Source organism: Sabethes cyaneus, chromosome 3 (assembly GCF_943734655.1).
Source record: "Sabethes cyaneus chromosome 3, idSabCyanKW18_F2, whole genome shotgun sequence".
Lineage (NCBI taxonomy): Eukaryota > Metazoa > Arthropoda > Insecta > Diptera > Culicidae > Sabethes > Sabethes cyaneus.
This window is the reverse complement of record NC_071355.1, coordinates 140,453,485-140,473,938: the sequence shown is the minus strand read 5'-3', so window position 1 is coordinate 140,473,938 and position 20,454 is coordinate 140,453,485. Positions and strand designations below refer to the sequence as shown.

Genomic DNA, 20,454 nt, shown 5'->3' with positions numbered 1-20,454 from the left:
AATGCTTTCCAGTCGTTAGTAATACCTGTTTGCTGGTAATTATTGTTCAATGAATAGGTCGTTTGAATGTATGAATCATGCAACTGAGCTCATCGAAGAGTGCACTGTAAAGGTATGCGGTATAAAATTAATCGTCTATATTCAGCAGCTTCTGTCATCGTTAGATAAGACCCTGCTGCAAACGCAGTCAGCAGATGGTTTTGAACAAGCAACGACTGGTAAGTGAATATGGTTACTTGACAGATTAACGTTATTTACAATTGCCTGCCATGGTTTTTGGCTTCAATGACTTAATAATGGTTTAATTATTCTGAAATATGTGTAAAATTTTAAATTGTACACTGAAGTCGCTTTTTACGCGAATTTCGGAATTTATGCGGTTTTTCACGTGAATTTCTGAAATTACGCGGATTTTTTACGCGAATTCCGGTTTATACACCGTTTTTTACGCGATTTTGATTTACGCTGAACGAATCTTTCGGGCCTGGCTGTGCTGCAGGTTAAGAAATCCAAAATTTTGCAGGTCGAAACTTTTTTTTCTAAGTTTTATCCATTTTTTATGATTGTAAACTACTATATAAGTAAGTGTCTTGCAATATCCGTTGTGCATTTTTATGGTTTATACTGAGTTGACGGTCAAATAAACATTGGCGTCACTACGGGCCGCTTCTGCATTGTCTTGGCCATTACTTTCGAAAGAAATAGATCTAAATTTAATGCTTGATGTTCGAAAAATACCATAATTACAAATAAAATGTATATTGTTTTCATTATTGTTCATTTTTTATGAAATTTTTGGTCAATTTTCTCTGCAAAGTGGGAATTAAAAATAAATCCCAAAAAAGTTTTCCGTGATGTAATTTAAAAGAAAATTCATAAAGTTTTTCTTGCCGTCAAGAGATAAAAATTTCGTGCTAACGTGTTTGGCAATTCTTGAAAAACTATTTTGTTCTGATGAAAGACATGATAGAGAGAAGAGAGCAACTGAGAAGAGAGAAAGAGAGAGAGAGAACGGAAGAGAGAGAGAGAGAGATAGAGAGAGAAAGAACGGAAGAGAGAGATAGAGAAAGAACGAGAGAGAGAGAACGAGAAAGAGAACGAGAGAGTGAAAGAGAGATAGATAGATAGATAGATAGATAGATAGATAGATAGAGAGAGAGAGAGAGAGAGAGAGAGAGAGAGAGAGAGAGAGAGAGAGAGAGAGAGAGAGAGAGAGAGAGAGAGAGAGAGAGAGAGAGAGAGAGAGAGAGTATCACCGTTGCGGAAGAGGGGACACGAAGAGAAACTCTCATTGTCAATACGTCGAAATGAAAAAGTACCCGAGAAATGCTTTTTTAGTTTGAAGGACAACATAAAGCGGCTTCTCCGTTTTGTATTCCGTAAAAGCTAAAAGGAAAAAAGTTTCCGTAAAAGGGAAACTAACTAGAGTACAGTAGACCTACGAAAGCGAAAAAACGTAGGCAGCGCTTTCGACGGTGGGTCGCCAGCTATACTCGCGGCCTGTGCCCGTCTTGCTCTGAATCATCCATAAAGCGTTTATAGTGTCTTGATCGTAAGATGACCAGCCACTTCGGTTCCTCACCGTTGTTTATGTGACCTATTGTCTATTGACCTCGCGTCCATTCGTTCTTGTGTACATTCGGCCTCGTGACCGTTTGGCCTCACGCCCATTTTACCTGATGTCTATATGCATACTATACCTTGGGTCCGTATGCCTCGTCCCCCGTCCCCTTCTAATGTACACCAAAATGTATATAGGGCCTTTTGAAGATCGTTTCAATGTACCTACCTGTGATCTACTATATTTTAGGAACTATTTTTCGTAACTATACACGAACGGAGCGAGTATTCTTATCAAATGGCTGTTATTGCTTTGCTTGTGAAAATCTTCCAAAAGTGATCGAAATTGAAAGAGATGTTTTACTACTTTTTAATCGTACTATTCGACTACTTCCATTCTGTGCCGGAAGCTGTTTAACCCCAATTTTTTTTTAGTTTTCAAGAATTTTTTGACTTTCACCCGAAGTAAATTTTCTAAATCAAAGTCGTTTCTACCGCACCGACCGAGTGGATAACTTTGCTGCAGAAAAAAGAGCAGTCACATAAAAACAATATTATCGCTGAGTACGTGTGTGGTGCGTAAGTATTTTTTTATGAGTTGGGAAATCTGCTGAGCACCTTAGAAGATACGGTACTATCAGACACCTGAGAAGATAACTCAGGGAGTGGGGTTTAGGTATCCTGACCCCCCTAATGGGGCGTGAGGATCCCGACCCTCTAAAACCCTACTCGAGTCTCCAGCCCCCGTCCCCCCTGGCACCACCTTATCGGTATTACTTCAGGGAGGGGTGTGTGGTGCGTATGTGGAATGGTACAATTGGAAGAGGCTTTGGGGCGAACCAACCAACGGTTGAAAGCCCCATCAAATAGTAAATAAAATAAACAATTGGAAGAGCGCAACAAAACTAGATATTAGAATATCTGCCAGATTTTAAGACATAATTTAGGCTATCTTTAAAAATAAATGAGGCAAATCGAAGGGGACATGTTCTAAGAAAAACCACATGATTTTTTTGAAAATCTTCAAATGTGGTGACAAAAATTTTAATATTTTTTTGAAACGATGGTTCTACAATTGATGAAGGGACGGTAAGGGAAAGTACTGAAGAAGGATTTTTTTTTGGGAATGGAGGGGAAAGAGTGGAAAGGAAGGGGGGGGGGGGTAATAGGTAGCTACGCTTAACAAGTTGTCGTTGTGACTCCTATCTTTTGTCCAATGCTGGAAGGTGCATGGGTCGAACCAAGCTATAATCTGAGATTATAACCGGATTTGAGTGTCGTCGCATTTCAAGGTCACGACTAACCGCATTTCAAGATCATAACTAAAATCACGAGGTTTGGTCAAAAATTTTAAGTAATTTGTAATGGTTTTATTTTTGCCATCAATTTTGTCGGAAACAACACTAGGATTAGAGTGTCCGTTTTTCAGATCTTATATTTCGTACAATCACGGCTTTTGACACTTTCATAAAAAAGGCGGAAAAGCGGATTACAGAAAAAAGCAAATTAGTTTAAATTGTTCTAATTTCTCGAAAGTTTCATATAATATTTAAGTTTCATGATATTTCGACATTTAAGAAGTTATTTTTTGCTCCGGGGTACGATGCTGGCCTAACAAGCCAGTCGTCGTATGATCGATTCTCCACTCGGCGGTGCCGCTACAGAGTTAATAGGATCTTTGCACTAGCCTCGTAATTTTCCTGTATTCTAATAACTGGCTGCGAAGTCTGTCGATGAAGAAGGGTCAAGTTCTGAAGGGCGTTTATACCTATGGCTTTGCTTTGTTTTTAAATGTAGTGGTGAATGTTTTTGGAAGGGCATATTTCTTTTATGTTCACAAGTTCAACAACTCCCACAGATGATTAAAATGGTTTTTATTTGGGCTAATGTGCTTTATAAATATAGGAAAATTCTAGTTACACTTTCTAAGAGTTTCGAGTCAAACTGAGATTAGTACCGGGACGTAAAGGTTAAAACTAATATGCATTCACAGTCTGATTAAAACAAGAATCAAAAACAAATATTAGAAAATTCTAACTTCAGAGATAACAAATAACCAGAGAATTTTAAAATAAAATAAAAACAAAAAAACTTGGCAAACACAGCTCTGCATGACTGACTAAACGGAAGGTAAAGATAACTAACATCTGTACACAGTTAACTCACTTCTATACACAACATACTGAATCTACTACGGTACAACGTCACTCTCGTCTATAACAACATCCTGCACTTCATGAAGTAAGCCTATCATATTTGCGTTTCACTTCTGCAATGTTTATCCTATACTTCTACAGCTGTTTCTGTCTGTGCTACTGGGTTTCGACTTTACTTGCACACTCTTCTATGCGATATTTACGTATAAATCGATTACATACTGAATGAATGATCTAATAGAATTGAACAGTTTTTGAGTTAACTTATTATCCCTCTCTATCACCACAGGAGAAAGAGCGGTTATTTCGTTTCATTTCATATCTCGTACCATCCTTAATGGTTCGACAATTGTATGCTCTTTTCAATGATAACAATACACATCAGAGTAAGTATCGGAATGTCACAAATGGAAGAGAAAAGAATGCTGTTGACCTTAATTAAGGGGTAAAAATTGACAACTCAACCGTATCAGTTACAGATCAGATACACACCGTCACGTAGCCCTATATATACTAACTGTTGCTATAAAGCAGTTGAAGGAAATAAAATTTGATGTCGTATTTATTTGACGTTTGTTTTGTGATAAGCGTTTGTCATATGGAAGTGGGTTCTTTTCGATTGGTTTCGTTTGTGCTGTTTCTGCAAAAGTTAGATGTTGGATTATGGGATGACTCCACTAGCTTACGCACCAAGAAGATATTCTAGGATTGTAACAATATTGATTAGAATGAGTGAGTGACTTACAGAAGGACTTTCCTAGTTGCATAGTATGGTGCGATAATAATCTTGTGTTGTATCCTTTAATAGTTATAACCGATATTTTACGTTCGATTTTTTTCCTCAGTTAGGCCAATAAATGGAGATTGCTGTTAAAGTTGTTTTTTTTGTTGGTTAAAGTACTTCCACCCGCGGATACAAAGTGTATAAATATTTGTTAGCAGTTTACTATCCTACCGATCAGAGAAACTTTTCCTTTACTGTTTCTCTAGCGAATAGTGACGAGATTTTTTCCATAAACTTTTGAAGAAACCCTTCTTTTTCTGCGTCGTGGGGGTCGTCTGTTGTGATGAATGGTAGTGCTGTTGCTGTTGCTGATTATTGTGATGGTTATGATGAGAATAGCTTCCGGAGTCCGTTACTGCAATAGAACGAAATGAGAACATGGCATTGGTTCAAAGTTTATTAGTCAGTTGCTAGTCTACTAGAGTGGTTTTCCGTTTTGTACGACAAAAAAAGGAAAAAATTGAAGGTTGCATCTGAGACATTACCGCCGTATTAAAGTAGGACCATGCATAGTTGGTTTTATATAGTTAGGAGCTTGCTTATTCAAATTATTTGTATGAAATTAAAAAAAAATGCATATAAATTAACTCTAGAAAAATAATAAATTTATCTGCACTTCAATATTGAGCAACGGAAAAACGCTATTGTTGTAATTTGTTGAAATTTATCATGTAATTAATACTTTTATATCAAAAATCTTATTGGCATAAGATTGGCATCATTCCATACCAATCATACCTACTCTTCTAATGAAATGGCAAACATCCACGTATCATAGATATGAACGTATAGAATCATATTCAACCGAACAGTACAGTTGTAGCGCACTTCCCCAACGCAGATAGCAGATTGGCCTTGGTTTAATTCTCATACGTAAAAAATCTTTGCCTTGTTGGGACGAGGAGGTTTTGTCACTTTTTCTGGCGTACTTGCCAGCAAAAGACCAGGATTTTTTTCACCAGGAAAAACCAGAAATTTTAATGGAAAACAGGGAAAAAACATTCAGATACTTGCTGATGATGGCCTAATTATTTATGTGTCCATGTGCGTTGGTTCGGTAGAACGAAACAGTCTGGTTTCTCAACTATCGACGGTCATCTGCAACGGCTTTCATCTGTTGCCAGGAGAGATTCGCATCAATAGTCTGAATACAGCTGATTAGGCTATGCCGCCATGAGCCTCTAGGTCTGCCTCTTCTGCGCTATCCCTGCGGATTACAGTTGAGTGTTTCACTGTTGATATCGGGCGCGCGACTTCCACGGGAGCACTCGAGTGCTCTCCGAGGTGCCGGAGGTGTGCTGGAAGAGCACTACGACCCAGCCAAAACCAACTCGTATATCAATGTACGAAAATTATCGTAAATATCTCTTAACAAATTCGGATTCGTAAACGAAGCCTAATAAAGCGCGCACAAGTTGATATTCTATCGTTTATAATGCTGAGAAACATACGATTTTCAGCACAAACTTGTATTGCTGTATGTAGCTGGTAGCGTTATATCGGATCTTATCGTATTTGCCCTTATTCTGCGAGTCACGTGACTCAATACGACAATTGTCACTCGCCGTGACTCGCCACGGCGAGTCGAGTCACCTAGGTGACAGCCGAGTCACCTAGGTAAGAAACCCCTGTCACCTAAGTGACAGACCGTGTCACCTAGGTAACAAAGCGAGTCACCTAGGTGACAAATATCACCTGATTCGCGGTGACTCCAAATAGTCACGTCACTCGCCTCGCAGAATAAGGGTGATTGAAACACCTATATAAGTGTATCGCTCAAAATTATTCCTCACTGCGTATATCGCCTCCAAAATGGTACGAATAAGCTGCTTTTGCGCGTCGAATACGATTTTGTTGGATACGTATCAGTACGTAACTCTTATTTGCAATCTAATTATACATATGAAAATGCTGTCTGGGGATACGCACGTTCAGAGATGGACATACCATCTACCAGAACTGCGGTAACACACACGAGCTGTCTACAGCTTTCATAGTGAAGAGCGAATGCTGCCTACAAATGCGGAAACGGATGATTAGATTGTGGCCAATCAATCCTCGAGTGTGCAGGTTGAGAATCAAGGGCCGGTCCTTAAATATAGGCATCATCAACGTGCAGAATGAATTCCTCGCGTAATTGGAGAGTGAATACGACCGCTGCCCAAAACATGATATTAAGATCGTCATCGAGGATCTCAATGCTCAAGTCGGCCAGGAGGAGGAACACAAACCGGTGATTGGACGGTTCCGCGCACACTTATTGACTTTGCCGCCTTCAAGAACATGGCCGCGTGTAGTACCTTCTTCTAGCATAGACTTCTCACAAGTACACTTAGAGGTCACCAAAAAAGACAAAATCACAGATCGACCACGTTTTGATCGACTGTCGGCACTTCTCAGACATTATCGACGGTAGATCCTATCGAAGCGCTAACGTTGACTCGACCACTACCTAGTGATGGTTAATATACGCCCAAAAGTTTTTGTTGTGATCAACATTCATTACCGACACCAGCCAGTGTCGGTTAGAAGCCAGGCGTCGCCGCAAACTACCCGCACTTACTCGAAGCTGCATTGCAGGAAAAGATCATAACAGCCATCAGCAGTGTAGCAGAGAGCTCCATCGGGTATGTGGCACAAAATCGGCGGAACGAATGGTTTGACGATGAATGTAGGAGGGTGATGGATGCGAAGAACACTGCGTGGGTGATCAAGATTTCCAGTGCCACGCATCAGAACGTGGAAGGACAGAATCAGAAGATGCAGCGAAACCAAAATTTGGTTAGATTTAATCTTCTGCGCTACCTGGAAGAGCAGGAATATGCAAAGTTGAAGCGGCTGCATGGTTCTCAAGAAACGCGAAAGTTCTACCAGAGACTGGAGGGATCCCGCAAAGGCTTTATTTCGGGATAAGAATAGCAGTAGTTTGACGAACGATCGTGAGATGACCGATAGGTGGAAGTAGCACTTCGATGAACACCTGAATGGCGCCCAGGCGGAGAACCATGGCGGCGGGGAAAGCGATTTTGACGGTGCAACAAACGGGAAAGAGGTACCAATTTCAACGATAGGCGAAGTTAAGGAGGCCATCATGGAGCTAAAGAACAATAAATCATCTGGTAAAGAGGTTATCGGAGCGGAGATTATTAAAATGGAACCAGAAAAGTTGGCCGTTTGATTCACCGGCTAATTGCTAGAATTTGGGATACGACACAGCGACCGGAGGAGTGGAAAGATGGGGTTATATGCCCGATCTACATAAAGGGTGACAAGTTGTGAGAACTATCGAGCGATCACCGTTCTCAATGCCGCCTACAAAGTGCTGTCCGAAATCGTTTTCCGTCGTTTATCAACAATTGCGAACAGATTTGTGGGAACTTATCAAGCCGGCTTCGTCGAAGGTCGGTCTACAATGGATCAAATATTTACGCTGCGGCAGATCCTCCAAAAGGGCCGTGAATACAGAGTTCCCACGCACCATTTGTTCGTTGACTTCAAGCCGCATATGATACCATCGACCGGAAAGAGCTATGGAAAATCATGGATCAGAATAGCCTACCCAGGAAGCTCATCAAACTGATTCAATTTACGATGGCTGGTACACAGTGCTGTATTCGGATTTCGAGTGGATTGTCAAGTTCATTCGAATCAGACAAAGGGCTTCGTCAAGGTGATGATCTTTCATGTCTGGTGTTCAACATAGAGCTTTAAGGTGTTAGGAACCGAGCGTATATCAACACGCGGGGCACAATTTCAGGCATTGGTTGAAAAGTACGCCAGACTAAAGGTAAATACGTCTAAAACAAAATTTATGCTGATCAGCGGAACCGAGGCCGACCGTCGCCGCTTGGGCAGTAGTATATTGATCGACGAATTTGTCTACCTTTGCTCACTGGTAACGGTGGACAATGATACCAGCCGTGTGATTCAGAGGCGTATTATCAGCGGAAGTCGTGCCTACTATGGGCTTCACAAGCTTTTGCGGTCGAACAGACTAAGCCCCCTTACAAAGTGTACCCTGTACACGACGCTTATTAGACCGGTTGTTCTCTACGGCCATGGAACATGGCCAATGCTCGAGGAGGACCTGCAAGTGGTCGGAGTTCTATGGCGAACCCTGTATCCAAAAGGGTGGCTAAAGTTGGACGGATACGATGAGCAGAGCATATTGCAAGAATGCCGAACAACTATCCTGCAAAGATGGTGTGTGTCTTAAAACCGGCAGAAACAAGACGACCAGAAGCGCAGCGAGGAAGATGGTTAGATGGAGCGAGATCTGCCGGAGAGTACTGGGTGTCCGAGGAATTGAAGAGCGGTAGCCCACAACCGACTTAACTGGAGAAACCTTGTGCAACAGGCTTTGTCTTGGGACGGCAAGCCACTTAGTAGTAAGTAAGTATAATTGCTACATCTGTTATGAATCGATCGGTATCCAAACCATCAAAATCCATTCATATTTGGCAGAACTATTTTCGTTCAAAATCTTTCATATTTTCGTGACGGTCAAAAAACGTGGTTTCGTGAAGACCGTCAAAAAATCTGTAAAGTTAATTTAGCCTTCTTGCTGTTCCAGATTCTGGTGACATATGTTTTGTTAATCACCGTTTTGGCAAAATATGTTCTAGTGTTATATTTAAAATATTAAGGTATTAAGTATCCATATCACACTGAACAGCAGCCCACATAAAGAAGTTATTGAGAACATATTTTTACTTTATATTTTTGATTGGCACAGTATCTAACAATTGTTAATGTAAGCTATAGCTTCTCGCTGAGGCTTTATGTGGGCACAGGAGTACAAAAGATGTCTTGTTAGATCGTTGGTGCTTTCCAATATTGTATTTATGGAGAATTTATTCGAATTTTTTATTTGGAACAAGAAGATCAAATAAAAGATTATAATTTTTTTTATTAGTAAGCATCTGCCTTCCAGATGACCTCGAGGTACGATGCTTGCCTAATAAACCAGTCGTGTCATATTCAAATCTTGACTTGGAGTTAGCATCAATAGAGAGAATGTGTCGCATGAAACCTTTTATAAAAATGTAATAAACCGGAAATATAAATTTCTTCTCACATCTAACTCATAATTTTCAACAAGTCATCACAAGGTACATGTCCTTTATAAACGATTAGATAGTAGCAAGCAAAAGAAACCCCAAACCTGAACAAGTGGCGCTACACAAAAGCCACTTCTAGCGAATTTGTAGAGATAGCAAAAATACATAGGAAATAAAGTTCATTGCTATCGAACCGCTCTAAAACTGCACAACATCCTTCCGAACCGGACTAGTTGCTCACCATCTGCAAAACATGAGGATAAACGACCGAACGAATGAAATCACGAAATATCGTCATCAGAAAAATAGCCCAGACATCGGACCGGCAGAACCGTTACGATGGAAAACCATGTGACTCAGTGTAGCATATAATGTGGGAGGCACCACGTTGCCGCTAGATGCGAATGCCCTTGCTCTGGCGCTCCAGTCACACCCATCCAGTCATCCGTCGCGCTTCACCTGAGCTCCGCCACCACACTGTACTGCGGGTGCGCTGCAGCTGCTGCATAGAGATATTGCACCACTTTGGTGCGATGCTGCCACCATCCGCTGAAATCGACCACAGTTGGAGGTATGCGTTGGCGTTCGTTTGGGACCTTTTTTTCTTTCATTTTTTCTTCATTTCACTTTTCTCTACTTTCTGGTTCGGGGATTCGTTTTCGGTACGAACTGCAAAAACTGGCCTCGCATGGGGTTTCTTTAATTCTATTTATGGATTCTCTATCGCCGGGTAGCAGTACATAAAAATACGATTTCACCCAGTTTTCATAGGTAATTAAGTGATTCGTAATGGACCCAACCAAGCTCGGCTTCTCTAATTCTGAAAGAAGCGCATAGGACTGCAACTAATCGAAATTATGAATAATGCAACATTTTTGGGTCATAAAATGGGCACTGCCCGCGAACGGTGGTCACAAGGAAATTTAGGCAGCACTGATCGTGACGATTCACTTCCTGGGTTACCCTTTCTTTCTTTCAATCGAACTGTCACAGTCTCATGCACGTAGGTACAGTTGTTGCCGAAGTCATCGAACAGGTTTGGGTGAGTGCGTATGTGTTTTATCGTTCATATATCAAATTGCGCACACTTCACCTGAAAACTTATTCCTACCAAATTTGACTAAAAGTAGTCCCAAAAAATAATACACTCGAATGTTAATTTAGATTTTCGATTTTTAATTTGATTTTCAATCTTAATTTAAGAATGTTTGATATGACAAACAGCAGTTACAGCTTGCCCATCGTATTTTTTTTTGCTATCAAAATACTAACAGTATCCTATGCCAAAGATTCAAGTCGGAGATATTCGATTAATGACTGAACAAGTGACACAGATTAATCCCAATTATTATGTGCATATGAGGTAATATGAAAAATTAAAAACAATAAATCTTAATTAGAAGCAATATTTTAGTTTTCATTATTTATCATAATTTAAATTCTTTAGAACTATTCCAAGGCATTCAAAAAATTTGGTTTTTAAAATTTGCGCATGTTTTCCACGCTATTTGCTCAAAGCGTTATTTCACTGGTGTCTGAAAAATGACCGTCCGCATTTGATCGCAAGCCCAAGGCGTTAGCTTTAAGAATAAGGCCGACGATTTCCCTAGATTACTGCAAATTGACAGCACAGTTTTATAAATGTGTTTTCGATAGTACAAATTTAATTCCGTCTATCTTTTACTCTACTCGAGGCTCGGCTGTGTATTTATCTACCATTGAGCACCGGAGAGCCACTTGCCATCAACATTATCTCCATGCTAAAAAGTTACAGCGCCGAAATATGAACGTTTTCCACCGTAAAGTGTGTAACGGATATCTGCTAAAATACGCTATGTACATTCCTTTCACATCATCATCGGCAGAATCATCAATAGGTACTTCGGCGGCTATCTCTTCCAGAGGGGAACGGACGTTTCTATCTACATCGTCTGGCATAAGAAAGCTATTGGCCTGGCCGCCCATCTATCCGTTTTCATTCAATCTGCTTTTCCTATGTTCGATAGCTTGGCACACCGCGGTTCCTAAGTATAAATAAGTACAGCTGAATGTATGATTTATTACCGATTCACACTTATTTATCTGAAGAGCTGACTGTCGGCAGCTCACTGGGAACTAATAAGTTTTTGGAATTTTCATTCACGCATTGCAAAAGTATCATACAGCGATTGAATGCACCTGGCCCAAAATCCACGGAACAAATTTCTAATCGCTTTTGATGAAAGCATTGTCTATCGGCTGTAACAAATTAGGGTTTAATTAATGTTTCTTTGTAGAATCGGTGTAGTTGAAAGCAGTCTCCATAAAAAATGCTAAAGATAATGCATTGCCGCCCGTTCGCACTCTTTGTGCAATATCGGATCACGTAAGGTCCAGTGGATACCCAATTGACCACTATAAAATTGCTTGCGTTTAATATTCCCGCTATCGCGTGGCGCATATTTTGAAACCTTTTCCTATGCTTCCGTTCCGACTACACTTGCTGAACAAATAATGAACAATAAGCTTCACGTCACAAATGCGTCTTAATTTGCAAATCAGAACGTGATTATTTTCCTTAATAAACTGGCGATATTGCGATGAAAATGAAAGAAAGATGACATCATCACTAGTGTTTCCATATGGCATCGCATTATCATCGAATTAAAACAGCATCAATTAAGGATTTATTTTTAAAGCTAAATGATAGATTTATCATTTAACCGATTTATAAATAGATCAATTTTATGTAGAAATTTTTAAACGTTACAGTTGAATAAGTCCAAGCAAGCTAACGGCGATATAAAAATTAATATTGAAACGAAAACTGGCATCAAACTGGCATGGAATTCAATGCGCTTTATTCGATACAGTCGAAACTTGGAAACTTGGAAACACTAAAAAGAGATTTGATTGAAGTAACGCTACTTTGAATCAAATGAAAGAAATACTCGAGTGTTTTTTGACTTAAGACTACGTCTTACCGCAGAGTGTCATTCCATAATTTAGATTCTAGTTATCGTCACGAAAATATGATAGATTTTGAAGGCTAATAGCTCTGCCATTGGATTTTGACGGTTTGGATACCGAACGATTTATAATAGTTATAGTAATTATGTCGTTTTCATCATAACTTTCTTTTTCAATCACTAAATAGTGAAAGTTAACGATAAGTTTCAAGGTCAAATTACCCTACACATTTTTTTCATAATCGCTTTGAAGCCTGTGATTCACTTTCCTTTTAGAATAAACGTGACAAAATTCCTTCCTTTTAACAGGTCGGAGATTCTTTGTGCCGGATAAACCTATTACCAACTTGATGTCTGTGCTTGGAAAGTACACATTTCGATTCTAGAGGTTTTACCGCTTGTTTTGATTGTAATTTTGTAATGATCTTACCACAGGAAGTATGTGAAAAACAATAATAAGCCTAAGTATTGCAGTGCATCGCGGAACAAACTGGACCCAATAAAACGTCCATCATGTAAAAACATAGTATTTCATGTAACTTTTTCTTCAAAGCTAAGCAATGTATTCGAACAATTTTTTTTTGTTTTGTTGATAGAAGTTTGGAAAAGACATTTATTTTTGTATTGTACCGCGTAAGCGTTTTTAACTATAACATATTAAATATTTTTGTGTTTTAATCGCGCACTAGTCACTCTTAAGTTTTTAAGTTTTGCCATCAATCATGCCGTGTGTTGTAAAATCGTGTAGCATCAGTGACGACCGTTTCCTTTGAAAGTGCGATGTGAGGAAGCTACTCTACTAACAGGAACAACTTATAGAAGTCATTACCTCACAGACCGACGCTAACCATCGTATTGCTACTGACCTGAAAACATTCTGCCTAGTATCGGATCTTTCCGATAGCGTCGAACACCTGCTTAGCAACGTTAAAGAAACATTGCCAGTAATAAACATAAATAATATAAATATGTGCAGCGCAGTCGGTCAGCATGTCTAGTCATGTGACTTATAAGCGCACTCGACAATAACTGACATCAACGAAGCAAATTCAGTGATGTCACAAAATTTAACAACTTATTTAGAGGAACGGCTATCAAACCTAACAACTGTCATGGCTCTTCAAGTTTATTGTTATTAAATCGACGGGTTCGCTATAGCCCTAATAATTGCAATGATTGTCGATGATTACATAAAAATACAATCAAGTGAGTAAAATAACGGGTGGCAACTAAAATTTTGGAATTTTTTTCTCAAGCTATCAAAAAAAAAGACAAAGATACATGAAGAAGATCTGATTTACCGTAATTAAAGATACATTATCCATTGTTGAAAAAATTAGTGTACCGTCATCCGGGGTGAGATTGTGCCAAAAAAGCATATGTTTCTGTTCTTTAGCTCAGTATACACACAATTTAGGAACTAGGTTGCTTTCAAACCTGTCAATATATACTAAATTGTTCAATTAACAACTACCGTAGAGATGGTTTAGTTACAATGAAACCTAATTTTACTGGAAGTGCATGAACTTTGGCACAATCTCACCCCTTCTAGGGGGTGACATTGTGCCAAAAACATAAAGTTAAGGTAAATACCTAAACGGTGAACATTAGCTTGTTTATAAACAATACACATAAATATCAGTATAAAGTAGTTCATATGGGGCCGTCCATGAACTAAGTGGACTATTAGGGGCAGGGGGTCGGCCAAAAATAACGCATCATACAAAAAGTGTGAACGAAAATAACCCGGGGAGGTCTGAAATAACTGAAATGAAGAAATGAGTTCGTAGTCAATGGACAGCCTTTATATAGCTTGTAGCGTTCCTAGGGTTAACAAGGGGAGATATATGGAGGGCGTGTATCCTAAGGGGGCACACCTATTTGATCATTTAACAAAAGTAACCATTACTTCGTTCGAGAACCCGCGGCCGCAGAACATGTGGCCCATCCCACCCCCCTCCCCTTTCCTTAAAACTGGCAGTTTATAACGGTATAATATATTTTAATTTATTTCCTGGTCTTCGATTATATCGTACAGACAGTTCTTAATGTAAACTTATTCTATTTTTAAAAGTTGTTCTAGTTACATTAAACTCATAACAGTCAGATACACTATTAAATTCGCGGGAACACACATCAATCGGGTTATTTCGGGCGAAAAGAGTACGGTGTAAAGGAAGCCGGAAGAAATCCGCTCGACGGGTAAGCCTAGGAGGTACGTTGAACCGAATTTGACCTAGTAGCTCCGGGCTATCCACGTTATTTTCCAGAAGATCGTAGATAAATAATCGTTGCAACATACTTCTCCTATTTGTCAGAGTGGGTAGACGTATAAGCAGGGATCTGTTTTCGTACGGAGGTAGACGAACAGGATCATCCCAGGGTAACCTGCGCAGAGCGTACCGAACGAATTGACGCTGGATTCGTTCTATCCGGTTGATTTGAACAGCATAATAAGGTGCCCACACAAGCTCCCCGTATTCAAGAATACTGCGCACGATTGAACAGTAAAGCGATTTCAGACAGTAGATATCGTTGAACTGCTGCGTATTCCTTTTGAGCATAAGCCTTAGCAGTAGTAACGGCAATGTGTTGAGCAAAACATAATTTACTGTCCAAGAGGATGCCCAAGTCTTTCACAGTTTCGACACGGTTGATGCTGTCCATTTCCATCGTGTAGTCAAATGATATGACATTCCTACTCCTACAGAATGAAATAATGTTGCATTTCTGCACGTTCACGTCCATTCCATTAAGCATACACCAACTTAGCAGGGAATCGATGTCGGATTGTAAAGCACAGCAGTCAACTCTTGATGCTACTACACGAAAGAACTTCAGGTCATCTGCGTACATATACTTGGAAGATTTTATGATGCTACACAAATCATTTACAAAAAGGATAAACAGCAATGGGCCAAGGTGACTTCCTTGGGGCAGACCGGATTGAATCTCAAATGGCTGCGAACTAGTTCCATCTATACGTACAAACGCACTGCGATCGGTAAGATACGACAGTATCCACCGTGTTAGCCACTCAGGAAATCCCATCCTTTCTAGCTTCGATACCAACAGAAAATGTGGCACCCTGTCGAACGCTTTAGCAAAATCGACATAAACGGCATCGACTTGCTGACGCTTTTCAAGTGCGTTTGTCAGTGAAGTGACATACGCCATCAAGTTTGTAATCGTAGAACGTTTTTTCACAAACCCATGCTGCCATTCCGAAATGATATGATGAACCTTCGGGTAAAGCGAATCGTGGATAAGACTTTCGAAAACCTTCGGTAAGCAGCTCAGAATCGAAATACCACGGTAGTTGGTGACGTCATGGGTACTTCCTGCTTTATGGACGGGCGTAATTGCGGCAGTCTTCCACGCACTCGGAAAAATTCCCTCCGCCATGGATAAATTAAAAATAATCATGGCTAGGTTATACCACATGCTAACAATGTACCAAAAATCAACTTTATTGGTTAATGAACAGCTGAGATATCGCGATGGGCGTAAAGCACCACCCACCGCGTTATACAAATCTTTACTGTATTCGATGTGACAAATGAAAATCGAAGAACGAAGACACTTGACTCAAATCCCGCTGCAGGCCACCGATAGCGCCATTTATAGAGTAACTAGCTGAGCCGACAAAGTTGGTATTGTCACAAATTAAGCTGTGTTGTACATAAATCATGCATCTCGGATGATCTTTGTCACAAATTCGAGTTTTGCAAGTTTCAGAGGAGTCCAACCTTAGATGATTCATTTAGGCAGTTACGTAACTGTGAAAGCATGGGTATTTTAATATACAAATTTGCAATTTTCCTCACAGTAAAGTAGAAAACAACACCCCTCATTGCTTAGTTAGAGAGCGGCTAGCAATATTCGCCGTGATTGTATAACATTTCGCCGATAACCATTTCGCGAAAAACCTTAAGCGGAATGTATCATTTCACGGACAACTTTTTCGTGAAAAGTACCATTTCGCAGGGCTGCCAGTAATGAGTGGCCGGCGCTTCCGACGTCGGATCGCCGGCAACACTCGCAGCCTACGGTCGTCTCGCCCTGAATCATCTAGTGTTACTATAGATAGTTTTCGGTGGTCTTATTAGGCAATTGCAAATTATTTTTGAAGTTTCTGAAATTGGCTTGGAAAATCGGAGGGTAAAAAGTAATTTGTGAGATGCAAGTCGAATTTTTCTTTAATAAAATCAATTGTCTGTGGGCTCTACAGCCTAAAGAACTCAAAAAATGAGTGTACGGAGTGTTATCGCGTCTAGCACCAAACAGAAACAGAAATTCAAAGAATAGATTGGTTTTCACGTTTAAACTTTAGGTAAAAGGCATTATTTTTGATCGATCAAAAATTCTCTTTCCCTTTAGTTGCCCAACACTGGGAGGACAAAAACTTTATAAAATATTTGTAATGGCCTTATCGACTAATGTTTTATGGAAGAGACATCAAGAGAATCTCTCATTTGCACATTGGACCTTTTGACACGTTGCTCGAGATTTGTAATGACCAGATTTTATCAGCTGCATGTTGAATTTGGGAAATTGACAAAACCGGTAAATGCTAGAAAAAAAATCAGGAAAGTGAATAAAACTGCAGAATCTTCTATAATATTATAAAGCATGGGGGGTATTTTCAGCCCATTAAGCGATTGCATCTATTTTTTTGGCCTATTGCCTAGTTTTAGTGGAAGAACAGGTGGTCCAAAATTTCTCGAGTTCGATTAGTTTTTGAGTTACGCAAAAATTTCTGTTTTATTTGTATGAGAGTCCTTATACCCCTACCACAGGGGTGAGAGGTCTTAAGCCATCATAAAATAAATTCGTGCCCCCAAAATTCACCACATGCCAAATTTGGTTCCATTTGCTTGGTTAGTTCTATCGAGATGAGAAAATTTGTATCTCATTTGTATGGGAGCCCCTCCTCTTAAAGGGGGGAAAGGTCATAATTCATCACAGAAAAAATTCTTGCCTCCAAAAACCTCTACATGCAAAATTTGGTGTTCGCTAACTATTGCGAATTTAGAAATATTTTAGGAAAACTAGAAAAATTTCCCCGTGGAATGCAATTGGATTCATCTAAAAATGTTCAATTTTGAAGAAGTTATGGCCGTTTGAATTTCATCAAAATTTTGCCTGACCCAATCATTTTGTCTAACCCCTGTATATCAGAGATTTTTTCTACAATCCAGAAAATGAAGCTTAAAGACCTCGAGACTTTAACAACAATGTACGAAATATGCTCCTTGTACGTTAACTGCGAATCCAAGATAACTCCCTGGTTTTTAAAATGCAAAACATGTTAGATCGGTGTGCCATCGAGTTCGTAACAGAACAGTATCGGGTCTTTTTCCTGGAAAATGTGATTATTGAGCACTTCCCCGGGTTAACTAACGTGCAGTTCACATAGCACCAAGTGTTAAATGCCTCGCAAACTGATTCTGTAGAAAGTGACTATCGTCAGTCGAGAAAATCTGGAAGAGCATTTTAAAATCATCCGCATACGAGAGTCGAGGGCATTTGATGGCCGAATTAACATCGTTGAAGTAAAGCAGAAACATCAGAGGGCCTAGATCTAGATGATTCTATTTTTTCGGCCTAATTACGTGCTAATGGAGAAACAGTGGTTTTGATGTTTATTGAATAAAAATTAGCAAATTACTTACATTTTTATGAAAATAGTCATAACATATTAAAGCCTATGAGTACTTCATTCGTTTCAGTATTGTTATATAACGGGAGAGTTTTTATTTGGGAAAGCGCAGCAGAAGAATGGGAATGTGGGCTGAATTTAGTAGCGTGCTGAAAATATCCTCCAGTACCCTAGGTGTCCTGAACTACAAAGTTTGTTGTTTGATGTTATTTGTAATGAGTTTTGCTTGAGGTGTTAACTTTTGTTGGTCAACTCCTAAAATAATCTATAAGCATTTATTTGCAAGTTTTAAATTGGTTCCCTTCTAGAAACTTCCATAGGTTAAGATTTTCAATTTTAATATTGTTGACGTATTTAACATCCATTTGGATATCCGGTAATAACTTCAAACAAAGGTAAAAATGTGAATTCCAAATTTATTCAACCAAAATTGAATCATATAGCGTCTAGGGTTTTCGAACCAATCGCTAATAAAAGCCCTATGCTGCTGCACTGCACGTGGCCATTAAATTGAAGAACGTCGTGTCACTACATGCTGGATTCAGCGGTTCAACAATAATCAAACGGAAGAGAGCAGCGAATAAAATGAGTGGCTACATAGTATAAATATCAATATGCTGTGTGCTATAAAGCTGCCCGTTTGTGCACTGCAAAACAGTTCAATGCCAGTTTGCCGGCCGGTGGCTGTGGCTGCTGGTTCGTAAACCGTCTACCACCGGTGCCGATCTCGGACGGTGGATATGCAGCGTGATAAGGCATGCAAGGCGTTCCACCCATCAGGATCTTGCTACCTATACATATCAGTATGCAGTTAAACCTGGAGGACATTATATTTTGTTCGAAAATATAAGCACACAAAGGAGAGAAAAGCTCTCTCCCTATCTCTACATAAAGACTTGGTTGGAGTTATTGAATATATAAGGAGCAAAATTGCGATGGCTATGGTGCAACACATGAGCAAAAAGCTACCGTGTTCTGGTCGAACAACAGAATGACGGGAATAAAAAAGGACATCCGTTGTATTGCATGTACCGACCGGTCTTGTGGGTGCTGTTGACTTTTTGACTGGTCGAGCTTTGCTTTCATGTTAATATTTGAATTTGACCGTTTCGCTTTTCATTTCTATAATTGTCTTTGGGCATTAATAACGGAAAAGAAAGTATTCCAGAAGTTTCTAAATTTCTATTTTCCATGGCTTGTATTGTCGTACAACAGATTTCTGTATTATCGCACGTTACTTTACTTGTGATGTTTTGCATTTATTTCCGGTTTATCGACATTTACTGCATGCAGTACTGCCGCAATAGACTGTATTACTTTCGAGTAACATTTCATTCTTTTTCCGTTTTATGAACTAGATAAGAAAAATCGTGAGCAGGATTGGGTGTATGTTCTTGCAGCAGTGAAACACACATTCACATTCGTAAGTTGTTTCAATACATGTGTTAGGCTAGGGTTTTAGAGGCTAGAGGTTAGAAGTCCTGTATGGCCGGACGACTTCTATGCCCGGATACTAGCGATTTCCCAAAAATAGAGAATTATAGAAATATTTGGAAAGAATGGAGCAATAGTACTTTAACGGGACTATTGTTCTATTCTTTTCAAATATTTTCATCATTCTTTGATTTTACTGCCCGGTCACACAGGACTTCCCCCTCACAATAAGAAAAATATTCAATGTTTAAAACAAGGCTCATATGTCGGTATTGGTGCTTTATTTTGAACACTGTTCTACCATGTGTTGGCGAACAGTGGAATGTTTGGTGCATCTATTTGGCAGGCTTAAAAAATTTCTTTTCCAGCATTCCGAGATAAAGGTGCCGGTTAGCTGTCTTAACCAAATGTCAGTGGGACCTATAACGCTGTAACTGTGGACTCTCAGTCTCAGTAGACCAGCACATAGGGTCAGGTGGGTTACTTCCGACGCCCGAACGGAAAATCAAATTGAGCACATCTACATAATTCGAAAGTGGAGACGGAGTCTCTTCTTGATGAACGCAATAATCGTAACGCCAATATTGCGTCCGATCATCACTTTGTTATCATTGAGACACGCTTTCGTGTCGCATGTGTCCAGCGACACTAGATAGAGAAAAGTTGGGTTTCGTTACGATGTCCGCCGATTGGAGAATTGCGAGGTGAAGAGGGTCTTTGTTGAACCACTTGAATCCCGAGTTTTGGAGTTATCACCTGGTGGGACCGTCGGAGAGCATTGGGCTAGAGCATTTTAGCTCGACAGTGAACAGTAAAAGCGTAGCTAGATGAAACAGATTGTGGGTTATTG

The 20,454-nt window shown here is 39.7% G+C and overlaps 1 protein-coding gene across 4 annotated transcripts in view; it reads right to left on the bottom strand.

Moving 5' to 3' along the window:
- Nucleotides 1-3,426: 3,426 nt before the first annotated feature.
- LOC128743487 (putative uncharacterized protein DDB_G0277255) overlaps nt 3,427-20,454 on the bottom strand; it is a 231,913-nt gene continuing 214,885 nt past the window's right edge. For 3 of the 4 annotated variants that reach the window (XM_053840080.1, XM_053840082.1, XM_053840081.1), the window contains one exon: nt 3,427-4,855. In XM_053840080.1, coding sequence (XP_053696055.1) covers nt 4,692-4,855 — 164 coding nt within the window. In that variant the 3' untranslated portion in view covers nt 3,427-4,691. The remainder of the gene's footprint in view (nt 4,856-20,454) is intronic. The other variant, XR_008412302.1, reaches the window with a different exon arrangement.